This window comes from Ranitomeya variabilis, chromosome 5 (assembly GCF_051348905.1).
Source record: "Ranitomeya variabilis isolate aRanVar5 chromosome 5, aRanVar5.hap1, whole genome shotgun sequence".
NCBI classification, from domain to species: domain Eukaryota; kingdom Metazoa; phylum Chordata; class Amphibia; order Anura; family Dendrobatidae; genus Ranitomeya; species Ranitomeya variabilis.
The window spans coordinates 58,132,967-58,159,210 of NC_135236.1; the positions used below are offsets into that span (position 1 = coordinate 58,132,967).

Below are 26,244 nucleotides of genomic sequence, written 5' to 3' on the forward strand. Positions count from 1 at the left end.
CTATTTATATATTATCTATCTAATATCTATTATCTATCTATTATCTATTTATATATTATCTATCTATCATCTATTATGTACCATCTATCTCTGCCTATCTATCTATCTATCTATCTATCTATCTATCTATCTATCTATCTATCTATCTATCTATCTATCTAGCCCGGCTATGTGGGTCGATTAAACCTACCACATTTTTTCACTTTTACAATGGAGTGCTGCCTCTTTTTTGAATCACTGTGAATCTGGTGTAATCATTGGACTGGTTGCCTGGGGCCTTGCACCCGAAGATAAGTAACATTGTTGTGCTGTTCCTTTTCTCTGTACAATATCTATCTATCTATCTATCTATCTATCTATCTATCTATCTATCTATCTATCTATCTATCTATCTATCTATCTATCTAATATCTATAATCTATCTATCCTATTATCTATCTGTTATCTATTATCTATTTATATATTATCAATCATCTATTATCTATCAATTTATCTATTATCTATCTACTATCTATGTATCTATCATGTATCTCTGTCTATCTATTATCTACAGTATTTGTCCATTATCTATTATCTATTTATATGTTATCTATTATCTATCTATCATCGATCATCTATCTATTATGTATCCATCTCTGTTACTGGAATAAAATGATACATATGGATTTTTTCTGCTCCTGTCACTTATAAAGATAATCTCAATTACCTGAAGGCCATTTTGCATTTTTCCTTCCACAAATATGAGCTTCCATACAGATGTGTTGCCCATACCAACCATGTCCGTCACTAGTTGCTAAGGGCAACGCCACTGTTTGGTCTGCTCTGTAGGATATGTAAGACTCTCTTTGCATTTTACAATGGAGTCTCAGAATTTTCTTCTCCATCATTACGAGCTCTCGTCTTTCCATCTTTCCGCGTTGTCACATATTTCATCGTGTCTTTGCTTCATGACAGTGAAGAATTTAAATCTACAGAGGGTTCCCTTGTGTTTGTTTCTCACGGGTGATCCCTCGCAGAGCCGTGACGCCCACCAGCACCACCATCATCTATCAATCCTGGGCAGCCAGCCAAGTGTTCTACAAGCCCCACAGGGAAGGAGCGGACGGGCCGGCGGGGAAGGGACGGCCGTGTAGAATAGATTAGTCAGATGAGAGACCGAGCTGTGCTGAGACGGAAGGGGCAACGTGGTCTGCGGCTATGAGGCCGGCTCAGGTATGGGGCAACGTGGTCTGCGGCTATGAGGCCGGCTCAGGAATGGGGCAACATGGTCTGCGGCTATGAGGCCGGCTCAGGAATGGGGCAACGTGGTCTGCGGCTATGAGGCCGGCTCAGGAATGGGGCAACGTGGTCTGCGGCTATGAGGCCGGCTCAGGTATGGGGCAACGTGGTCTGCGGCTATGAGGCCGGCTCAGGAATGGGGCAACGTGGTCTGCGGCTATGAGGCCGGCTCAGGAATGGGGCATCGGGGAATTCTAGAGTATGATACTGCATCACCTGCCCTGACACTCAACACTACTGGATGTGACGGTAAAACAATTATATCATCATCATACATAGAGCACTACAACCCCTAACATTATCATAATATAATTATATTCTACTCTATACAGTGCCATGTAAAAGTTTGGACACCCCTGGTCAAAATTACTATTATTGTGAACAGTTAAACAAGTTGAGAATGGAATGATCTCTAAAAGGCCTACAGTTAAAGATGACCCATTTCCTTTGTATTTTAGGCCAATAAATATACAGGGTGGGTCATTTATATGGATACACCTAAATAAAATGGGAATGGTTGGTGATATCAACTTCCTGTTCGTGGCACATTAGTATATGGGAGGGGGAAAACTTTTCAAGATGGGTGATGACCATGGTGGCCATTTTGAAGTCGGCCATTTTGGATCCAACTTTATTTTTTTCAATGGGAAGAGGGTCATGTGACACATCAAACCATTGTTTTTCTTGTGAACTTCTCAACAAGTTTGATGTGTCACATGACCCTCTTCCCATTGAAAAAATAAAGTTGGATACAAAATGTCCGCCATGGTCACCACCCATCTTGAAAAGTTTTCTCCCTCCCATATACTAATGTCCCACAAACAGGAAGTTGATATATACAGTACAGACCAAAAGTTTGGACACACCTTCTCATTTCAAGATTTTTCTGTATTTTCATGACTATGAAAATTGTACATTCACACTGAAGGCATCAAAACTATGAATTAACACATGTGGAATTATATACTTAACAAAAAAGTGTGAAACAACTGAAAATATGTCTTATATTCAAGGTTCTTCAAAGTAGCCACCTTTTGCTTTGATGACTGCTTTGCACACTCTTGGCATTCTCTTGATGAGCTTCAAGAGGTAGTCACCGGGAATGGTTTTCACTTCACAGGTGTGCCCTGTCAGGTTTAATAAGTGGGATTTCTTGCCTTATAAATGGGGTTGGGACCATCACGATAGTGCTACAAAGTACAACTTAATACCATCATTGTATATACTGTATATGCCACCATATATATACATATAGATACAATGATGGTATTAAGTTGTACTTTGCAGCACTATCGCACTTTATGACTTGTCCTATTTGATTTATATAGCCTGGGTTTTTGCTAACCTGTTGCACTGCTGCGGATATGCTTTTTGTATTACCGTTGTCCCGTCCCTGTTTTCAATATACGTGTTTACAATTTGTTATTTATTAATAAAATTACCGTAATTGTTCTAAACCTATTTGGTTCTTTTGGTGCTTCTCTTCTTTTGTAGGATTTTCATGTTTATGCACTGAACCCTATCCTATACATCCTTGCACTTCTTGATACCTTTTCACTTTGTATTAAGTATTATTGGTGCTGGCTTGGTTTATAGGTTTATATAGGTACTAACCATGCAGGGTGCCCAAACTTTTGCATTGACCCACTTTCCTTTTTGGTAATTTTAAAAATGTAAACAATGTAAAAAAAAAATAAAATCACTATATATATATATATATATATATATATATATATACATATACAGTAACAGTAATTTTAGCCAGGGGTGTCGAAACTTTTACATGCCGCTGTACATACAATACTCCAACAAGAACACTACAAACCCTAACATGTTCCGACAGCTCGATGTGATCATAATACAATCTATAATAGTCTATGCGTAAAACACTACAACCCCCAGGATGATCTGACACCTGGATATAACAATATCACAGTCCGTTCTTACTCTATACAGTACATAGAAAACTACAACCCCCATCAGGAAACAATCCCCGGACAAGAGCATAACACTCTCCATACTGACTACAATGCCAACATGGCCGACTACTGGCCTCGATCACTACCCACCAGCCCATATTTCTCTTGTGAGCTTTGGCCAGGATGGCGCTTATCGGCGCCCAGTCAGTAAACAGCACTGTGCACTGTAATCTTTGATGCATTACCAAATGAACCAATCAGAGATCAGCTTTCATTTTACCAGAGAATTGTAAGAAATGACTGAGCGCCATCTCCTCCTTCCTGTCAGTCAGTCAGTGGGGTGTTTCTCTATGGAGGGCAGTGGTGTTGTGTGTTTTCACCAAGGCGTATTGTGAACAGATGCACAGAACTGTTGTGCTCAGCCGTTATATGCGGTAATTAGGAGAAGTGTGGAGTAATGAAGATAGGAGGCGGTGTAAGTGCAGCGCCCCAGAGTCCTGGTCGTTGCAGTACTGATGCTCCGCCGCTAAGGGGGGCTATGGTACGTCTGATGGCACTGAAGGGGTTCATCTGACCAGGTATCACAGACACCAATACATTTCACAGTCTGGCCTCCAGGGGGAGCTAAGGGTTCTATTTATTAGGCCACCCCTCACAATCTGGTAAAACTGGGGGTTAGGCAGGAAGTTAGGGAGAAAGCTGACTGGGTTGGAACCAGGCAACACCTTGTGGCAGAGGGTGTTGTAGGGGAAGATTCAGAGGGGTCCCTGTCAGGGGTGGGATCCTGACAGAGGTCTAGCAACCAGAGAGAACGTTACGGGACCGCGCCTGCACGATATAGCGGCGGTACCCCAAGAAAGGACAAGAAGCGAGGTTTATTGTGCTGAGTGAGAAACGAGATCAACGCAACAAGGAGAATACCAGTAGGAGTCGTGCTGTAAGACGAGGCAACATCCTATTGAGGCGCATAACCGGTGGCCGGAACGCCGAGGAAGTATAGAGCTCCAAGCCAAACTGCAAACCTATGGCAGGACAGTCAGTTATAGGCGGGCTGCCTCACCCAATTGACCTAGGAAGACACAGGGGGGTAACAACAGGAGTGGGGCGACGCTAGAGTCCCGGAAGAGCTCCGAGCCTCCCCGTCATACGGGTGCGTCCTAACCATAAGATCTGGGGGACGTGGAAGAACATCAGAATCGAGTTGTGAGGGAACACGAGAAACAGACACAACAGTTGTGAGGACTATCCCGTGGTGCTTAGCAGGGAAGGACCACAACACACAAGCGCTAGAAGGTAGGCACAGATTTCCACCTGCAAAGGGAACTCTGGAGGTGCCATCGGACCGGCCAGGCTTGCGCAGCCCGGTTAACCGTATTCCGGATTGAGGATCCTGAAGCCTTCAGTAAAGAGGTAAAGAGACTGCAACCTGGTGTCCTCGTTATTTACTGCAACCTGCACCGCACCACCATAACATCATCACCATCATGCACACCTATCATTGTACGCCCCTCAGCAGGGTCACGGACCAGGTCTAGCCACCGTGACAACCCCAGAACATAGACTCAAGAGGCCCGGTACCGGGTACCCCTCGGCCCTGCGACAGTGGGGGCGCTACATAATCTTATGGGCAGCGAACGAACCATAGCCTGGAAGAAATCATTAAGATAAAACGATAAAAGATGATTTTTAGGAAACAAGGTGACACCCATGAGTCATACAGGGAGGACTACTTTCAGCTGTCTATAACCTTTATACCCATATTAATAGCTCAAATGTGCTGACAGATATATGGGATATTACTACTGGCTAGCTGATGTCTGCAGCCGACCATTTGGGCTTATGACAATACCCCATGGACAATGAAGCCCGGTTCTGTAAACAGTGCACCAATATTCTGGGCACGACTATGTGTATTATGGGTCTGTGAATTGTGGTGTGGTCACCACATCTGTGTACAGGGTTCTGTTATTCTTGGCCATCCATGTATTTTACTCCATACATAGAATATTATAACACTCCATCATAACCGACCACTTGACTCCGCCATGATACAATACTCTACTCTAAATTGAACATTCTGCTATGGTTGGATCAGGACTTCAAAGTAACAATTTGTAAAGTAACAAACCCAACCAGTGAGTAAAGTGACAAGCCTGACCACTGAGTAAAGTGACAAGCCTGACCACTGAGTAAAGTGACAAGCTTGACCACTGAGTAAAGTGACAAGCCTGACCACTGAGTAAAGTGACAAGTCTGATCACTGAGTAAAGTGACAAGTCTGACCATTGAGTAAAGTGACAAGCCTGACCACTGAGTAAAGTGACAAGTCTGAGCACTGAGTAAAGTGACAAGTCTGAGCACTGAGTAAAGTGACAAACCTGATCACTGAGTAAAGTGACAAACCTGATCACTGAGTAAAGTGACAAGTCTGACCATTGAGTAAAGTGACAAGTCTGAGAACTGAGTAAAGTGACAAGTCTGACCACTGAGTAAAGTGACAAGTCTGATCCCTGAGTAAAGTGACAAGTCTGACCACTGAGTAAAGTGACAAGTCTGACCACTGAGTAAAGTGACAAGTCTGAGCACTGAGTAAAGTGACAAGTCTGACCACTGAGTAAAGTGACAAGTCTGAGCACTGAGTAAAGTGACAAGTCTGACCATTGAGTAAAGTGACAAGTCTGATCCCTGAGTAAAGTGACAAGTCTGACCATTGAGTAAAGTGACAAGTCTGACCACTGAGTAAAGTGACAAGTCTGACCACTGAGTAAAGTGACAAGTCTGAGCACTGAGTAAAGTGACAAGTCTGACCACTGAATAAAGTGTCAAGTCTGACCACTGAGTAAAGTGACAAGTCTGACCACTGAGTACAGTGACAAGCCTGACCACTGAGTAAAGTGACAAGCCTGACCACTGAGTAAAGTGACAAGTCTGAGCACTGAGTAAAGTGACAAGTCTGACGACTGAGTAAAGTGACAAGTCTGACCACTGAGTAAAGTGACAAGCCTGACCACTGAGTAAAGTGACAAGTCTTGCCACTGAGTAAAGTGACAAGTCTGGCCACTGAGTAAAGTGACAAGTCTGACCACTGAGTAAAGTGACAAGTCTGATCCCTGAGTAAAGTGACAAGTCTGACGACTGAGTAAAGTGACAAGTCTGACCACTGAGTAAAGTGACAAGTCTGAGCACTGAGTAAAGTGACAAGTCTGAGCACTGAGTAAAGTGACAAGTCTGACCATTGAGTAAAGTGACAAGTCTGACCACTGAGTAAAGTGACAAGCCTGACCACTGAGTAAAGTGACAAGTCTTGCCACTGAGTAAAGTGACAAGTCTGGCCACTGAGTAAAGTGACAAGTCTGACCACTGAGTAAAGTGACAAGTCTGATCCCTGAGTAAAGTTACAAGTCTGACCACTGAGTAAAGTGACAAGTCTGACCACTGAGTAAAGTGACAAGTCTGAGCACTGAGTAAAGTGACAAGTCTGACCACTGAGTAAAGTGACAAGTCTGAGCACTGAGTAAAGTGACAAGTCTGACGATTGAGTAAAGTGACAAGTCTGATCCCTGAGTAAAGTGACAAGTCTGACCACTGAGTAAAGTGACAAGTCTGAGCACTGAGTAAAGTGACAAGTCTGACCACTGAGTAAAGTGACAAGTCTGATCCCTGAGTAAAGTGACAAGTCTGACCATTGAGTAAAGTGACAAGTCTGATCCCTGAGTAAAGTGACAAGTCTGACCATTGAGTAAAGTGACAAGTCTGACCACTGAGTAAAGTGACAAGTCTGACCACTGAGTAAAGTGACAAGTCTGAGCACTGAGTAAAGTGACAAGTCTGACCACTGAGTAAAGTGACAAGCCTGACCACTGAGTAAAGTGACAAGTCTGAGCACTGAGTAAAGTGACAAGTCTGACGACTGAGTAAAGTGACAAGTCTGACCACTGAGTAAAGTGACAAGCCTGACCACTGAGTAAAGTGACAAGTCTTGCCACTGAGTAAAGTGACAAGTCTGGCCACTGAGTAAAGTGACAAGTCTGACCACTGAGTAAAGTGACAAGTCTGATCCCTGAGTAAAGTGACAAGTCTGACGACTGAGTAAAGTGACAAGTCTGACCACTGAGTAAAGTGACAAGTCTGAGCACTGAGTAAAGTGACAAGTCTGACCACTGAGTAAAGTGTCAAGTCTGACCACTGAGTAAAGTGACAAGTCTGACCACTGAGTACAGTGACAAGCCTGACCACTGAGTAAAGTGACAAGCCTGACCACTGAGTAAAGTGACAAGTCTGAGCACTGAGTAAAGTGACAAGTCTGAGCACTGAGTAAAGTGACAAGTCTGACCACTGAGTAAAGTGACAAGCCTGACCACTGAGTAAAGTGACAAGTCTTGCCACTGAGTAAAGTGACAAGTCTGGCCACTGAGTAAAGTGACAAGTCTGACCACTGAGTAAAGTGACAAGTCTGATCCCTGAGTAAAGTGACAAGTCTGACCACTGAGTAAAGTGACAAGTCTGACCACTGAGTAAAGTGACAAGTCTGAGCACTGAGTAAAGTGACAAGTCTGACCACTGAGTAAAGTGACAAGTCTGAGCACTGAGTAAAGTGACAAGTCTGACCATTGAGTAAAGTGACAAGTCTGACCACTGAGTAAAGTGACAAGCCTGACCACTGAGTAAAGTGACAAGTCTTGCCACTGAGTAAAGTGACAAGTCTGGCCACTGAGTAAAGTGACAAGTCTGACCACTGAGTAAAGTGACAAGTCTGATCCCTGAGTAAAGTTACAAGTCTGACCACTGAGTAAAGTGACAAGTCTGACCACTGAGTAAAGTGACAAGTCTGAGCACTGAGTAAAGTGACAAGTCTGACCACTGAGTAAAGTGACAAGTCTGAGCACTGAGTAAAGTGACAAGTCTGACGATTGAGTAAAGTGACAAGTCTGATCCCTGAGTAAAGTGACAAGTCTGACCACTGAGTAAAGTGACAAGTCTGAGCACTGAGTAAAGTGACAAGTCTGACCACTGAGTAAAGTGACAAGTCTGATCCCTGAGTAAAGTGACAAGTCTGACCATTGAGTAAAGTGACAAGTCTGATCCCTGAGTAAAGTGACAAGTCTGACCATTGAGTAAAGTGACAAGTCTGACCACTGAGTAAAGTGACAAGTCTGACCACTGAGTAAAGTGACAAGTCTGAGCACTGAGTAAAGTGACAAGTCTGACCACTGAGTAAAGTGACAAGCCTGACCACTGAGTAAAGTGACAAGTCTGAGCACTGAGTAAAGTGACAAGTCTGACCACTGAGTAAAGTGACAAGCCTGACCACTGAGTAAAGTGACAAGTCTGAGCACTGAGTAAAGTGACAAGTCTGACGACTGAGTAAAGTGACAAGTCTGACCACTGAGTAAAGTGACAAGCCTGACCACTGAGTAAAGTGACAAGTCTTGCCACTGAGTAAAGTGACAAGTCTGGCCACTGAGTAAAGTGACAAGTCTGACCACTGAGTAAAGTGACAAGTCTGATCCCTGAGTAAAGTGACAAGTCTGACGACTGAGTAAAGTGACAAGTCTGACCACTGAGTAAAGTGACAAGTCTGAGCACTGAGTAAAGTGACAAGTCTGACCACTGAGTAAAGTGTCAAGTCTGACCACTGAGTAAAGTGACAAGTCTGACCACTGAGTACAGTGACAAGCCTGACCACTGAGTAAAGTGACAAGCCTGACCACTGAGTAAAGTGACAAGTCTGAGCACTGAGTAAAGTGACAAGTCTGAGCACTGAGTAAAGTGACAAGTCTGACCACTGAGTAAAGTGACAAGCCTGACCACTGAGTAAAGTGACAAGTCTTGCCACTGAGTAAAGTGACAAGTCTGGCCACTGAGTAAAGTGACAAGTCTGACCACTGAGTAAAGTGACAAGTCTGATCCCTGAGTAAAGTGACAAGTCTGACCACTGAGTAAAGTGACAAGTCTGACCACTGAGTAAAGTGACAAGTCTGAGCACTGAGTAAAGTGACAAGTCTGACCACTGAGTAAAGTGACAAGTCTGAGCACTGAGTAAAGTGACAAGTCTGACCATTGAGTAAAGTGACAAGTCTGACCACTGAGTAAAGTGACAAGCCTGACCACTGAGTAAAGTGACAAGTCTTGCCACTGAGTAAAGTGACAAGTCTGGCCACTGAGTAAAGTGACAAGTCTGACCACTGAGTAAAGTGACAAGTCTGATCCCTGAGTAAAGTTACAAGTCTGACCACTGAGTAAAGTGACAAGTCTGACCACTGAGTAAAGTGACAAGTCTGAGCACTGAGTAAAGTGACAAGTCTGACCACTGAGTAAAGTGACAAGTCTGAGCACTGAGTAAAGTGACAAGTCTGACGATTGAGTAAAGTGACAAGTCTGATCCCTGAGTAAAGTGACAAGTCTGACCACTGAGTAAAGTGACAAGTCTGAGCACTGAGTAAAGTGACAAGTCTGACCACTGAGTAAAGTGACAAGTCTGATCCCTGAGTAAAGTGACAAGTCTGACCATTGAGTAAAGTGACAAGTCTGATCCCTGAGTAAAGTGACAAGTCTGACCATTGAGTAAAGTGACAAGTCTGACCACTGAGTAAAGTGACAAGTCTGACCACTGAGTAAAGTGACAAGTCTGAGCACTGAGTAAAGTGACAAGTCTGACCACTGAGTAAAGTGACAAGCCTGACCACTGAGTAAAGTGACAAGTCTGAGCACTGAGTAAAGTGACAAGTCTGACGACTGAGTAAAGTGACAAGTCTGACCACTGAGTAAAGTGACAAGCCTGACCACTGAGTAAAGTGACAAGTCTTGCCACTGAGTAAAGTGACAAGTCTGGCCACTGAGTAAAGTGACAAGTCTGACCACTGAGTAAAGTGACAAGCCTGACCACTGAGTAAAGTGACAAGCCTGACCACTGAGTAAAGTGACAAGTCTGAGCACTGAGTAAAGTGACAAGTCTGAGCACTGAGTAAAGTGACAAGTCTGACCACTGAGTAAAGTGACAAGCCTGACCACTGAGTAAAGTGACAAGTCTTGCCACTGAGTAAAGTGACAAGTCTGGCCACTGAGTAAAGTGACAAGTCTGACCACTGAGTAAAGTGACAAGTCTGATCCCTGAGTAAAGTGACAAGTCTGACCACTGAGTAAAGTGACAAGTCTGACCACTGAGTAAAGTGACAAGTCTGAGCACTGAGTAAAGTGACAAGTCTGACCACTGAGTAAAGTGACAAGTCTGAGCACTGAGTAAAGTGACAAGTCTGACCATTGAGTAAAGTGACAAGTCTGACCACTGAGTAAAGTGACAAGCCTGACCACTGAGTAAAGTGACAAGTCTTGCCACTGAGTAAAGTGACAAGTCTGGCCACTGAGTAAAGTGACTAGTCTGACCACTGAGTAAAGTGACAAGTCTGATCCCTGAGTAAAGTGACAAGTCTGACCACTGAGTAAAGTGACAAGTCTGACCACTGAGTAAAGTGACAAGTCTGAGCACTGAGTAAAGTGACAAGTCTGACCACTGAGTAAAGTGACAAGTCTGAGCACTGAGTAAAGTGACAAGTCTGACCATTGAGTAAAGTGACAAGTCTGATCCCTGAGTAAAGTGACAAGTCTGACCACTGAGTAAAGTGACAAGTCTGAGCACTGAGTAAAGTGACAAGTCTGACCACTGAGTAAAGTGACAAGTCTGAGCACTGAGTAAAGTGACAAGTCTGACCATTGAGTAAAGTGACAAGTCTGATCCCTGAGTAAAGTGACAAGTCTGACCATTGAGTAAAGTGACAAGTCTGACCACTGAGTAAAGTGACAAGTCTGACCACTGAGTAAAGTGACAAGTCTGAGCACTGAGTAAAGTGACAAGTCTGACCACTAAGTAAAGTGTCAAGTCTGACCACTGAGTAAAGTGACAAGTCTGACCACTGAGTACAGTGACAAGCCTGACCACTGAGTAAAGTGACAAGCCTGACCACTGAGTAAAGTGACAAGTCTGAGCACTGAGTAAAGTGACAAGTCTGACGACTGAGTAAAGTGACAAGTCTGACCACTGAGTAAAGTGACAAGCCTGACCACTGAGTAAAGTGACAAGTCTTGCCACTGAGTAAAGTGACAAGTCTGGCCACTGAGTAAAGTGACAAGTCTGACCACTGAGTAAAGTGACAAGTCTGATCCCTGAGTAAAGTGACAAGTCTAACGACTGAGTAAAGTGACAAGTCTGACCACTGAGTAAAGTGACAAGTCTGAGCACTGAGTAAAGTGACAAGTCTGACCACTGAGTAAAGTGACAAGTCTGAGCACTGAGTAAAGTGACAAGTCTGACCATTGAGTAAAGTGACAAGTCTGACCACTGAGTAAAGTGACAAGCCTGACCACTGAGTAAAGTGACAAGTCTGAGCACTGAGTAAAGTGACAAGCCTGACCACTGGGTAAAGTGACAAGTCTGACCACTGAGTACAGTGACAAGCCTGACCACTGAGTAAAGTGACAAGCCTGACCACTGGGTAAAGTGACAAGACTGACCACTGAGTAAAGTGACAAGTCTGACCACTGGGTAAAGTGACAAGTCTGACCACAGAGTACAGTGACAAGCCTGACCACTGAGTAAAGTGACAAGTCTGACCACTGAGTAAAGTGACAAGTCTGACCACTGAGTAAAGTGACAAGCCTGACCACTGAGTAAAGTGACAAGTCTGACCACTGGGTAAAGTGACAAGACTGACCACTGAGTACAGTGAGAAGCCTGACCACTGAGTAAAGTGACAAGCCTGACCACTGAGTAAAGTGACAAGTCTGACCACAGAGTAAAGTGACAAGCCTGACCACTGAGTAAAGTGACAAGCCTGACCACTGAGTAAAGTGACAAGTCTGACCACTGAGTAAAGTGACAAGTCTGACCACTGGGTAAAGTGACAAGTCTGACCACTGGGTAAAGTGACAAGTCTGACCACAGAGTACAGTGACAAGCCTGACCACTGAGTAAAGTGACAAGCCTGACCACTGAGTAAAGTGACAAGTCTGACCACAGAGTAAAGTGACAAGCCTGACCACTGAGTAAAGTGACAAGTTTGACCACAGAGTAAAGTGACAAGCCTGACCACTGAGTAAAGTGACAAGTCTGACCACTGAGTAAAGTGACAAGCCTGACCACTGAGTACAGTGACAAGCCTGACCACTGGGTAAAGTGACAAGTCTGACCACTGAGTACAGTGAGAAGCCTGACCACTGAGTAAAGTGACAAGTCTGACCACAGAGTAAAGTGACAAGCCTGACCACTGAGTAAAGTGACAAGTCTGACCACTGAGTAAAGTGACAAGTCTGACCACTGGGTAAAGTGACAAGTCTGACCACTGGGTAAAGTGACAAGTCTGACCACAGAGTACAGTGACAAGCTTGACCACTGTGTAAAGTGACAAGTCTGACCACTGAGTAAAGTGACAAGTCTGACCACTGAGTAAAGTGACAAGCCTGACCACTGAGTAAAGTGACAAGTCTGACCACTGAGTAAAGTGACAAGTCTGACCACTGGGTAAAGTGACAAGTCTGACCACTGGGTAAAGTGACAAGTCTGACCACAGAGTACAGTGACAAATCTGACCACTGAGTAAAGTGACAAGTCTGACCACAGAGTAAAGTGACAAGCCTGACCACTGAGTAAAGTGACAAGTTTGACCACATAGTAAAGTGACAAGCCTGACCACTGAGTAAAGTGACAAGTCTGACCACTGAGTAAAGTGACAAGCCTGACCACTGAGTACAGTGACAAGCCTGACCACTGGGTAAAGTGACAAGTCTGACCACTGAGTACAGTGAGAAGCCTGACCACTGAGTAAAGTGACAAGTCTGACCACAGAGTAGAGTGACAAGCCTGACCACTGAGTAAAGTGACAAGTCTGACCACTGAGTAAAGTGACAAGTCTGACCACTGGGTAAAGTGACAAGTCTGACCACTGGGTAAAGTGACAAGTCTGACCACAGAGTACAGTGACAAGCCTGACCACTGAGTAAAGTGACAAGTCTGACCACTGAGTAAAGTGACAAGTCTGACCACTGAGTAAAGTGACAAGCCTGACCACTGAGTAAAGTGACAAGTCTGACCACTGAGTAAAGTGACAAATCTGACCACTGGGTAAAGTGACAAGTCTGACCACTGGGTAAAGTGACAAGTCTGACCACAGAGTACAGTGACAAGTCTGACCACTGAGTAAAGTGACAAGTCTGACCACAGAGTAAAGTGACAAGCCTGACCACTGAGTAAAGTGACAAGTTTGACCACAGAGTAAAGTGACAAGCCTGACCACTGAGTAAAGTGACAAGTCTGACCACTGAGTAAAGTGACAAGCCTGACCACTGAGTACAGTGAGAAGCCTGACCACTGAGTAAAGTGACAAGCCTGACCACTGAGTACAGTGACAAGCCTGACCACTGGGTAAAGTGACAAGTCTGACCACTGAGTACAGTGAGAAGTCTGACCACTGAGTAAAGTGATAAACCTGACCACTGAGTAAAGTGACAGGCCTGACCACTGAGCGGTCATACATTCTCCCTATTTACCAAATACAATCTGCCACAAAAATATTTAGGACAAAAGTGAATTTAGTGATATGCCAGAAAAATTGTATTTTGTCTAACAAAACACCATTTTCTTTTACAGAATACAATATTGTAAGACAGAATGCCATTTTTATCACATACCGTAATATTATTTTTAACTGTGGACTTAAGCTAAACATACACCCAAGACTATGAAACACATTTATCAAATCTGTATAAAAGAAAAACTGTCTTGAGGTTTTGTCCAGGTTAAGGGTAGAAGTCTGCAGTCACTCTATGTACATGCTGTCACAATTTGGTTCTCCCCGTGCTAGTCAGCCATATTGTGACTGGATGTATGTGGTTTCGTAGTTGCAGTCACGTGCCATCTAGACGTATTCGACTTCTCTCAACAGAAGTGAATTGAGAGAAGCCGAATGATACTAGCTGGCGAGTATCAGCAAGTATGCAAATTGCCAACATGCGGTAACATGACTGCCCACTTGCACCGGCAGTACCGGGGACTTGACAGTTTTGATAAATGAGGCCCTATGACTGGCTACAATGCAGCAATGATTACCAATATTTAAGCAATCAACGTGTAGAAATGTAATATTCCACCAGGAGACTCGCTGGTTCCTCTATGCGCCAGTCCAAGCCTACCTGCCATGCTTACACAGGTCAATTACCGGAAATGAGCATTATTATAAACGCTTTTTCTGTTGATTGTTGCCCCTTATAAAGGACCTTAATATTATGGTGAGTAGTGCCAGATAACACATTCAGTTCTGATACATCTGTTTATGTTCTCAATACCATGCCTCCCAACTGTCTGGGATCCAGCCAGACAGTCCTAGATTAGGAGGGTTGTCCTGATGCCCATGAAGGTCAGAACATGTCCCGATTTCAACTGCATCGGCATAATGCACTCCACCATTCTCCTGTGCCTTCTGATTCTCGGCGTATGAGATGCAATGACGTTACCACATAGTGCCGAGAGCAGACACAGCCCAAAGTGAAGATCTGCTCTGCTCATCACAGGAACGAGGACAGGTGAATGTTTTTTAAATTTGCTAATTGGGCTAATAGCACCTTACTGTGTGAGTGAGGAAGAAGAGGGGGCTGTATAGCATGTGTGGGGAGACACTATGGGGGCACCATGCTATATATGTTTCGGGGATGAAGCGGGGGACTGGCAGCATCAAAAATGTGTAGGGACACGATGTGGGGGCATCTTACTGTGAGAAGTTGTTATGGAGGCATCATACTCCACTCATAAACTGTGTAAGGGGCACTCTGGGGGGACCCAATGTCCGTGGGACCAATTTTTTGGTATCATACTGTGTTGAAGCAGAAATGTGGGGGGTGTGATACTGTGCGGTGTCCATAAAAGGGATATTAAACTATGTGAGAACACTAGGGGGCTTTACTAGGGGCACTTTTTTTGTATGGGTGCACAAAAAAGACTGATCGGGTTAGGAGTCAGCTGTTAAAAAAAAATTGCAATTGCTCTTACTTGTCTTTTCAAAGTTGGGAAATATGTTATGTAATGCTGCAGCAGCAACCATACGCAGTAAAGAGGCAGTGACCCACAATGTTCCAACACAAAGTCTCTTTAATGTGTTTCCTCACAGCATTAAAGTCCAATTCACACACAAGTACATATCATTTCAGTGCATATAACTTCAGTGTATATTATCAGTGGTCAGTTCACACCAGTTCATAGCACTACACATCATATGGCTTTTAGATTGCAGTCCCTAAACATGCCAGACCTCTTCTTGTCCAGTATCCGTGGGGCGACCGCATGCCATATTACAGTCTCCATACACAGCCTCATATGTTGAAAACACCACACACGCCAGTCCTCCTGGGTGTCCTGCATCATTGTATCACAGTCTCTCTACTCACACAGCCGTACACAGCCCAGGATATCCTCTGGATAGTTCCAGACACCATATCCATCTGTTTGCAGTCGTTACCCATGCCAATCCTCTTTCGGGCACAGGACATCCACCTCTGGCACCTCCGGGCACAGGACTGTCCACATCTGACTCTTTCAGGCACAGGACATCCACCTCCGGGCACAGGACTATCCACATCTGACTCCTTTGGGCACAGGACATCCACCTCCGGGCACAGGACTGTCCACATCTGACTCCTTCGGGCACAGGACATCCACCTCCGGGCACAGGACTGCCCACATCTGACTCTTTCGGGCACAGGACATCCACCTCCGGGCACAGGACTGTCCACATCTGACTCTTTCGGGCACAGGACATCCACCTCCGGGCACAGGACTGTCCACATCTGACTCCTTCGGGCACAGGACATCCACCTCTGGGCACAGGACTGTCCACATCCGAGACTAGTACCATGGACGACTTGCATCGCTGTATATGCTGCCGGTGCCAGGCTATTCAGCTGCCCTGGGTGCTGGCTCCGCTGGCCTGTGCCTCCATGCACTCAGCCAGCACTCTGCAGGCCTCTGCTTTGCACACCAGCACACACCAGACTCACACTGAAGTGCACCTGACACCTGACACACCCATAACCCTTACTGCAGGGCTTTCAACACACAAACCTGTGGCCTTCAGCCACATGGAAAACCCGGACCGGAAATCCGTGACTCCCATGCACACCTATGGGTCTGGACAACATAACCCAACCACAATGCCATCTTATGTGGCATTCAGGAGTCTAAAAAAGCTCAGAGACGACCTCTTACATTCTGTAATGGAGGCCAAGTTTGTTGCTACAAACCTGTCCCAGAAGAAGACCACTCTGCTACATTTTTTTAATTAATTTTTGGTTATTATCTTTCATATTTAGCCCTCTTCCTTTGAATTATGGCTGTTTGGTGGGCACGATGCACTTTTTACCAGTTTTCATACCTTCGTTCTTCAAAGCTTTTTGTTCACATTTACATGATAATGATGGAGTTAAATTCCCCTCAAAAAAATCTACTGGAAAAAATGATCAAGAACATGGCCCCACATGCGTTGAGTAGGGGACCCCAGTCCCTTTACAATACTAAGACTGCATTTTCTTCGTATCTCCATGGGGACTGGAGGCCCCTAGATATCATGGCTTTGACATTCAAGCAGCATCCTGTGCTTAGCAACGTGGAATTCGACTAAATTAAAAAGTGCTCTGTCATGAAACATATCTAAGAAGTTTTTCTTAACTTCTGCGGACTGGTGATGACTCAGAAATTGTGCAATATCAGAAGTCATGAATAAGCTCACAATATTGGAATCATGATGAAATAATTCTTATAGGGGATGTGAGAAATATTAGGGATAGATACGTGGACAAATAATGACATAGACCCAGCAGGATGAACTTAGGAACAGCTATATGTGCCAACTCTACACAAACATCTAGAAGGCTTCAAAAATGGGCAGACCTCGAAGACTCCAAGAAAAGATGGCAAATCATCCAAGTGGCACAAACTTCTAAGAAAAGGACTACAGCAAACCATACATATGATGTCTTAGGCGTGAAGTGGTTTAGCAACAGAATTTCACATAGGTGGTCATCACACTGGTGGTTCTTTAGAAACAGCCACAACAGCAATGTCTCCTGTCTCCTCCAGATCTGCCCTATAATGGCCCTCAGGGCCACCTCACAGCTCCATCACAGGCATCTCAAGTGGTTGTTCAAACTGGACACCTTCAGCTCCAATCATAGCTCCCACGTGACTTCTGCTACTGTGCTCTGGACCTTCACCCGCTCTTTACGTTCTATTTATGTTATGTTCACGCAAAATTTTTGTGGAGTACAAAAACCATCAATTTTTCAAGTAGAAACTTCTTCAAGAAAATCTAGTAGCATCTACTTTTTTTTTTTCCCACCAGGTGATTTTAGAAACCTTGTTAAATGTAGTTTAACTTATAGAAAAAACTTGATGTGAAAACCACAAGTAAAGCCTCTTCAGGAAAAAGACCGGCAGCTTTTTCTTGAAACAGCTTCGCCTAGAAAACCTCAGTGGGTTTGCCGGTATCTTGAACATGTTGTGTGCACCTCTCCCTTAGGCCGGTTTCACACGTCAGTGGCTCCGGTACGTGAGGTGACAGTTTCCTCACGTACCGGAGACACTGACACACGTAGACCCATAAAAATCAATGCATCTGTTCAGATGTCATTGATTTTTTGTGGACCGTGTCTCCGTGTGCCAAACACGGAGACATGTCAGTGTTCGTGGGAGCGCACGTATTACACGGACCCAATAGAGTCAATGGGTCCGTGTAAAACACGGACCTCACACGGACATTCTCCTTCTGGGGTCCGTGTGCGTGCAGGAGACAGCGCTACAGTAAGCGCTGTCCCCCCCACATGGTGCTGAAGCCGCGATTCATATGTTCCCTGCAGCAGCATTTGCTGCAGAGAAAATATGAATAATAGTGTTTAAAATAAAGATCTATGTGTCCGCCGCCCCCCCACCCCCTGTGCGCCCCCCCGCTGGTCAGAAAATACTTACCCGCTCCCACGTCGGCTGTCGCTCCTTCCTGGTCTGGCCGCGGCTTACTGTATGCGGTCACGTGGGGCCGCTCATTTACAATCATGAATAGTCGGCTCCGCCCCTATTGGAGGTGGAGCCACATATTCATGAGTGTAATCGACCGCATACAGTAGAGAAGCCGCGGCCAGACCAGGAAGGAGCGACAGCCGACGGGGGACCCGGGTAAGTATTTTCTGACCAGCGGGGGGGGCGCACAGGGGGTGGGAGGGCGGCGGACATATAGATCTTTATTTTAAACACTATTATTCATATTTTCTCTGCAGCAAACGCTGCTGCAGGGAACATATGAATCGCGGCTTCAGCACGATGCAGAGTGGGTACCACACGCTCCGTGTGGTACCCACTCGTCATACGGGCGGCACACGTGTGCCGCACGTATGGCCTACGTGAGTTCCCAGGCACACGGACCCGGATAACTCCAGTACCGATTTATTCCGGTACCGGAATTATCTGGACGTGTGGGACAGCCCTTAGGGCACACTGAATATTTTTCAGAAGTTTTCAGAACAGAAATTTAAAGCGGAAACTCTCCAAATGCTCATCAAAAACTCAAAACTCCTCAAAAAACTGGAGTTTCAGTTCAGTTTTTGCTGAAAGAACTCGGCAAAAAATGTGATACTGAGCAGAAACTCCAAACTTTGGAGAAGTTTATAGGTTTAGAGGAGGATTTGGAGAGTCTCCCCTCTGAATTTCTGCTCTGAAAAGTCCTCAAAGAATTCAGTGTTTTACCTAAGTATATGTGCATACTACGTCTTAAAGACATCAGCGCACCTGATAAGGTTTTGCTAGGTGAAGCCGCTTCAAGAAAAAGCTGGTGATCTTTCTAATGAAACAACTTCGCTGGCGGTTTTCCCATAGTTTTGCAATGTTTTTATCTGTAATTTAGACTTTAAGAAGCGAGCGGCTTCCTAGTGGAAGACACCAGAAGAATGTATATGCTGCTTATTTTAACCACTTCAGAGTTATAATTTGTACTTATACCTGAAAATAGGTTTTATTCCAATATAGACAGCTCATTGTAACAGTTCTAATCTCACAGTGAGGGCACGGGCTTAAATGGGTATTCCCACCTCCAAGATCCTATCCCAATATGTAATAGGTGTAGTAATAATAACAATAACAAAAACCTCCAACTAGAAATGTAGTGTAGTTATTCTGATTAGCTATGTCACTTACCCCATGTGTATTGCATTGCAGTAGCTTAGATACGACCACTCATATAGTGAGTTAGTTATTAGTGGTCGTAACCATGGATACCTAAGCAATGCCCTGTACATGGGGCAAGCAACATAGCTTATAAGAAGAACTATACTACATTTCTAATTGGAGGTATTTGCTAATATTATTATTATGCTTGCTACATATTATGGAGATTGTGAATACCCCTTTAATGGTTTCACACTGGAAATTGGCACAAAGTTTAATGGTTTCAGAATAATACAGTGACCATCCCTTATCATACTACATGTGGTGCCACCCTCTGTCTAGTTTTGCTATACAGCGCATATCACCTGTATTGATGGCATTCCCATAAATTATGGTCATTATTTATGGAGTCTAATTTCTGGGCCACTAGCCCGTCAACACCAAGCTGAAAAAAGTTTGACCCCATAACCCTTTTTTTGCGAACCAACCGAAGAGGTCTCTTTTTTATCAGAGAGAAGTGGATCAGTTCTGTTGTGAAAAGCGGATAATAATCTAGTCCGCACAAGACTGCAACTAAGTAAATCACATGTGCAGTTATGTGACTGTCCATTCGCACTGCAAATACAGTGAAGTCGTGACAGTGTGTGCATTGCAAGCCCTAAAAGATTCCGCGAACATACGGATTATCACAGACAAACATTGAATCATGGGCCCTGACCCAAACCAAGGTCTCCCTCAACTCCATACTGTAACTGAATTTTGGATTTCTCATGACATGCAATGATATGTCAATACTGCCTACTGTTGTTACCGCACTCTTCCTCTGTGGCAGAGCAGCCCACATGTACCCAATTATAAGGCCCGAAGTGCCAGTTCAATCCCAGAGTGAGTGGGTGGGGGCAATGGGCCTAGAATCTAAATTTGACCTAAAACTACATCAGATTATCACATCATGTCCTAAAAAATTGATTAAGACAACAAAATCAAGCAAATGAGTCAAAAACACTAGAAGTTGTCTTTTTTTTTTTCTTTCAGAAAAATGGTGCAAAATCACATGTCGGTGAGTGGTAAGAGTTGTTAATACTCATGAGGCTATAAAAGGTTACAAAACCATCACTAAAGTGTTGGGACATTACCAATACACAATCAGACAGATTGTGTAAAAATTGAGTAAATTCAAGACTATTATTACCCTCACTTTAAGAGCCAGCACGGTCACAAAGGAACCCAAGGTAAGCACTAAGTGACTCAAGGCCTCTCTCACATTAGATAGTGTTAATTTTCATGTGTCCACCATCAGGAGGACTCAGAAGAACAATGATGTGAATTACAGGATTGTAAGGAGAAAGCTACTGCTCTCCCAAAGGAATATTGCTGCCCGTCTGCAGTTTTCTTAAGATCAGGAGGACAATTCAGAAGACATTTGGAGCAACGTTTTTTGGATGGACGAGACCAAAATAAAACTTATTAGTTTAAATGAGAAATGTTAAATAACACTGCAGTACAGCATGAAAATCTTAAACCAGCTGTGAAACACGGTCATGGCACTATGACAGTTTGGGCCTCTAATGCTGCATGTGGGCCAGGACACCTGGGATCATTGATGGAGCAATAAATGATGAAATATGCCAGCAAATTCTAAAGGAAAATGTCAGGACATCTGTCCATGGGCTGAATCTGAAGAGAACATGGGTCAAGCAGCAAGACAACTACCCAAAGCAGAAAAGAAGGGTTAATAAAAAAGTTAAAGCTCTGGAATGTCCAAGTCACAGTCCTGACCTTAATCCTATAGAAATGTTGTGTGAGAACCTGTAACGAGCAGTTCATGGGAGAAGCCACCAACATAACAGAGGTGAAGCTGTTTTGTAGAGAAGAATGGGCTAAAATTCCCCCAAACTGATGTGGACTAATCAACAATTACCGGAAACATTTAGATGCAGCTATTGCTGCACAAGGGGGTCACACCAGATACTGAGAGCAAAGGATAACATATTCAGATATTCAAGTCTACGGGAAACCAGCCTTCACTTTCACGTATCCACCATAACGTCTACAGAGATGCCTTCTACAATGTCTCCACCAGCTTTATTGTGGAATGGTTGTTTCAAGTGATGCCCTGAATGGGTAAAGTTTTTAGGGCCACGGGCCCCTGTTTACATGGTGAGGTCTAGTAGTCAATTTAGCCAGTCAATTGGGCCACTTGAACGACATCACCAGGCTGGATACAAGAGGCCTTAGGAGCCAAGGGCTCCTGATATCTGCACTAAAGCGAGAGACATTCAGAAAAAATATAGAATCTGGTGTTAAATGTCTTACAAACCAAAGAGTGCAGCAACGTGTCACAATAATTGAGCGCAGGGACCAGTGTCAGGGCCCAACTCCATCAACTTGGCAAAAGCTACACCAAAGACAAATAAATGCTGTATTAGATCTACATGTAATAATATGGCTCCATCTAGAGTGGCTGCTCTCCTGTTTTGTTACTTGTGGGCCTGTAGGCGTAATGGCCCAGGTGTAGCTGTAATCAATTCAAATTCAAAGTAGCTTTATTGACAGGACCAAATACACATTAGCATTTCAGGAAACATCTTTCCTCAGGCTGCAGGTTTTTTAAAATTAAACTGTCCTTTACTCACCCTTCTCATCACTGAGCCTCTGCCGCTGCTCCAGGTGTCTGTCATTGTTTGCTGCGCTGACATCACACCAGCAGCGCTGCAGCCAGTAACTGAGCTTAGCGACTCTGCCATGCTTTCGACATGACATCAGCACTGCAAGAGCCAGGAGCAAAGACAGAGCTCTACATTATATCTCCTCTGTACTAGAGCTCCTCTACATTATATTTCCCCTGTACTAGAGCTCCTCTACATTATATCTCCCCTGTACTAGAGCTCCTCTACATTATATCTCCCCTGTACTAGAGCTCCTCTACATTATATCTCCCCTGTTCTAGAGCTCCTCTACATTATATCTCCCCTGTACTAGAGCTCCTCTACATTATATCTCCCCTATACTAGAGCTCCTCTACATTATATCTCCCCTGTACTAGAGCTCTGCTACATTATATCTCCCCTGTTTTAGAGCTCCTCTACATTATATTTCATCTGTACTAGAGCTCATCTACATTGTATCTCCCTTGTACTAGAGCTCCTCTACATTATATATCCTCTGTACTAGAGCTCCTCTACATTGTATCTCCCCTGTACTAGAGCTCCTCTACATTATATATCCTCTGTACTAGAGCTCATCTACTTTGTATCTCCCCTGTACTAGAGCTCCTCTATATTTTACCTCCTCTGTACTAGAGCTCCTCTACATTATATCTCCCCTGTACTAGAGCTCCTCTGCATTGTATCTCCCCTGTACTAGAGCTCCTCTACATTGTATCTCCCCTGTACTAGAGCTCCTCTACATTATATCTGTCCTGTACTAGAGCTCCTCTACATTATATCTCTCCTGTACTAGAGCTCCTCTACATTTTATCCCCTCTGTACTAGAGCTCCTCTACATTATATCTCCCCTGTACTAGACCTCCTCTACATTGTATCTCTTCTGCACTAGAGCTCCTCTGCAGTTTATCTCCTCTGTACTAGAGCTCCTCTACATTATATTTCCCGTGTACTAGAGCTCCTCTACATTATCTCTCCTGTACTAGAGCTCCTCTACATTATATCTCCCCTGTACTAGAGCTCCTCTACATTATATGTCCTCAGTACTAGAGCTCCTTTACATTATATCTCTCCTGTACTAGTGCTCCTCTACATTATATGTCCTCTCTACTAGAGCTCTTCTACATTATATCTCCCCTGTACTAGAGCTCCTCTACATTATATGTCCTCTGTACTAGTGCTCCTTTACATATCTCTCCTGTACTAGTGCTCCTCTACATTATATGTCCTCTGTACTAGAGCTCTTCTACATTATATCTCCCCTGTACTAGAGCTCCTCTACATTATATCTCCTCTGTACTAGAGCTCCTCTACATTATATCTCTCCTGTACTAGTGCTCCTCTACATTATGTCCTCTGTACTAGAGCTCCTCTACATTATATCTCCCCTGTACTAGAGCTCCTCTACATTATATCTCTCCTGTACTAGAGCTCCTCTACATTATGTCCTCTGTACTAGAGCTCCTCTACATTATATCTCCCCTGTACTAGAGCTCCTCTACATTATATCTCTCCTGTACTAGTGCTCCTCTACATTATATGTCCTCTGTACTAGAGCTCTTCTACATTATATCTCCCCTGTACTAGAGCTCCTCTACATTATATGTCCTCTGTACTAAAGCTCCTTTACATTATATCTCTCCTGTACTAGAGCTACTCTACATTATATCTCTCCTGTACTAGAGCTCCTCTACATTATATCTCCCCTGTACTAGAGCTCCTCTACATTATATCTCTCCTGTACTAGAGCTCCTCTACATTATATGCCCTCTGTACTAGTGCTCCTTTACATTATATCTCTCCTCTACTAGTGCTCCTCTACATTATATGTCCTCTGTACTTGAGCTCTTCTACATTATATCTCCCCTGTACTAGAGCTCCTCTACATTATATGTCCTCTGTACTAGAGCTCCTTTACATTATATCTCCCCTGCACTAGAGCTCCTCTACATTATATCTCTCCTGTACTAGAGCTCCTCCACATTATATCTCTCCTGTACTAGAGCTCCTCTACATTATATGTCCTCTGTACTAGTGCTCCTTTACATTATATCTCTCCTGTACTAGTGCTCCTCTACATTATATGTCCTCTGTACTAGAGCTCTTCTACATTATATCTCCCCTGTACTAGAGCTCCTCTACATTATATCTCCCCTGTACTAGAGCTCCTCTACATTATATCTCCCCTGTACTAGAGCTCCTCTACATTATATCTCCCCTGTACTAGAGCTCCTCTACATTATATCTCTCCTGTGCTAGTGCTCCTCTACATTATATCTCCTCTATACTAGAGCTCCTCTACATTATATGTCCCCTGTACTAGAGCTCCTCTACATTATATCCTGTATTATATCTCCCATGCATTATATCTCTCCTGCCATCTTCAGGCTACATATACTTCCCTGCTGTGCCAGGACTAGTACTGCAGCCACTGACAAGTAATCTTGATTTTGACTTCTAACTTGACCTTTAACAAGGAGAGCGTCACCAGTTCACCATAGATATAAACCCACGGTGACATAATATAATAATTGTGAAACTACAATTCCCAGCACGTCATGTCAGTGTAGGAGTTGTACTTTCACAACAGCTATGGAGCCTCAGACTGCAGACAAATATGAAGTCCAGATATGAACATTTCAACAAATTTTCGGACTTAAGGCACATGTTTGTTTCCAATATAGCAGAGCTGACTTTGTCTATTGGCACAGCACATTGTTCTATCAGAATGTTTTTACATGGGACTACAGGTAATCCTACATCATTATCTTGAGTCGGAAACTTATCATTATGTGCAATGATGCATCCCAAATAGTGTTATGCCAAATTCAATCTTATTTTTAATTTCATATATAGTATTTGATAAGCTACATTTAGCTCTGCTACATCTGTATTAATCATATCTAATAACATTCCATGTATCATTTGACACTGTTACGTTTGCTTTTGCATAGGACTGCAGGTGTGATGATGCTCTAATAGAGAAAACACACATTTAGCTCTGCTACATCTCTCAGATGTATTGTTATACATGCTACACTCAGTTCTTCTCATATCCAACAACATATGTTTGTGAAAGTGGATATACATGTGTTATCAGTGTTTTTGCATGGGACTGCAAATACACTTTTTGCAATAACTGATTCAAGAATAATGCACACTAATAGTTAAATGGCAAATCCAGCCCTGCTACATCAAAATGCAAAATGAGTAAACAAATCACTAGTACATTTTTATTTTATCTAAAGATTTACATAGGACTGCTGGTAAGTAACTCTAAAGCTTTATGCTGACTCTGACGCAGCACCGGCGAAATGACAAATACAGCTCTTCTAATGTAGTATTATGACTTAGTGGTGCTGATTCTGCAACAACAGATGTTGATATCACAATGTGTTAGCTGTGGTTTTACATAGGACTGCAGGTAATCCACCTACTCGATTCAGCTCTGACCACTCCAGCTCTGCTATATCTGCTCGCTTTACCCATTCAAAAGTAATGTAACGTTGCAGTTGCACTGTGCACATAGATGGGGCATGCAATAGGACTGTACCTGTTCTCACAGTGCAGAACCTCTGCAGGACCAGGAGCAGCACGGTGACTTTCCAGCAATCCCATGATAGTATCCACCTTTCCATAGCGCAGGATAGCAGCGGGCGTCTATGCAGCGGTTGTATGTACACACACGGGGGACATAGGGCTGTAATCCGCAGTCACACTACTAGGTATCCATGTGTGCAGAGACAAGGGAGAGAGATGAGTGCTCGCCTTTGGCTAAGTTCTCTCTCTGTGGTATCAGTTTTCTTGCACTCTGTTCTGTCTGGCTGTGTGTCCTCTTCTGTCTGTCCCTCCCTCCTTCTCGCTCTCCCTCTCATAACCCCCCTTTCTGCTTTTCTCTATTCATCTAGTACAAACTTTTCAACAATAACCCCCCACACACACACACCACCACCTCTTTCACTTTTTACTAGGGTCTCAAGTTGCCCTCTGCCTTGTATCTCAGACACTTCCTCACCTATCTGGTGTCACCTCATCTCAAGCCTCCAGGGTCCTCATCCTTATCTGCCCTGGGTTTCTCTTACGGCGCCCGCACTTATTACACTTTTGGACGATATTAACCATAACATACGTTCCCCGGGAAGGATTATCTAGAACGCAGTCAACCGTATTGGAACTCTTTGCCTGATATATG

At 43.9% G+C, this 26,244-nt stretch overlaps 1 protein-coding gene across 2 annotated transcripts in view; it reads right to left on the reverse strand.

Moving 5' to 3' along the window:
• The window catches only part of COL5A3 (collagen type V alpha 3 chain), a 269,595-nt gene extending 243,720 nt beyond the window's left edge, over positions 1-25,875 (reverse strand). The window contains exon 1 of one of the 2 annotated variants that reach the window (XM_077262068.1): positions 25,606-25,875. In XM_077262068.1, coding sequence (XP_077118183.1) covers positions 25,606-25,690 — 85 coding nt within the window. In that variant the 5' untranslated portion in view covers positions 25,691-25,875. The remainder of the gene's footprint in view (positions 1-25,605) is intronic. The other variant, XM_077262069.1, reaches the window with a different exon arrangement.
• Between the last annotated feature and the right edge of the window lie 369 nt (positions 25,876-26,244).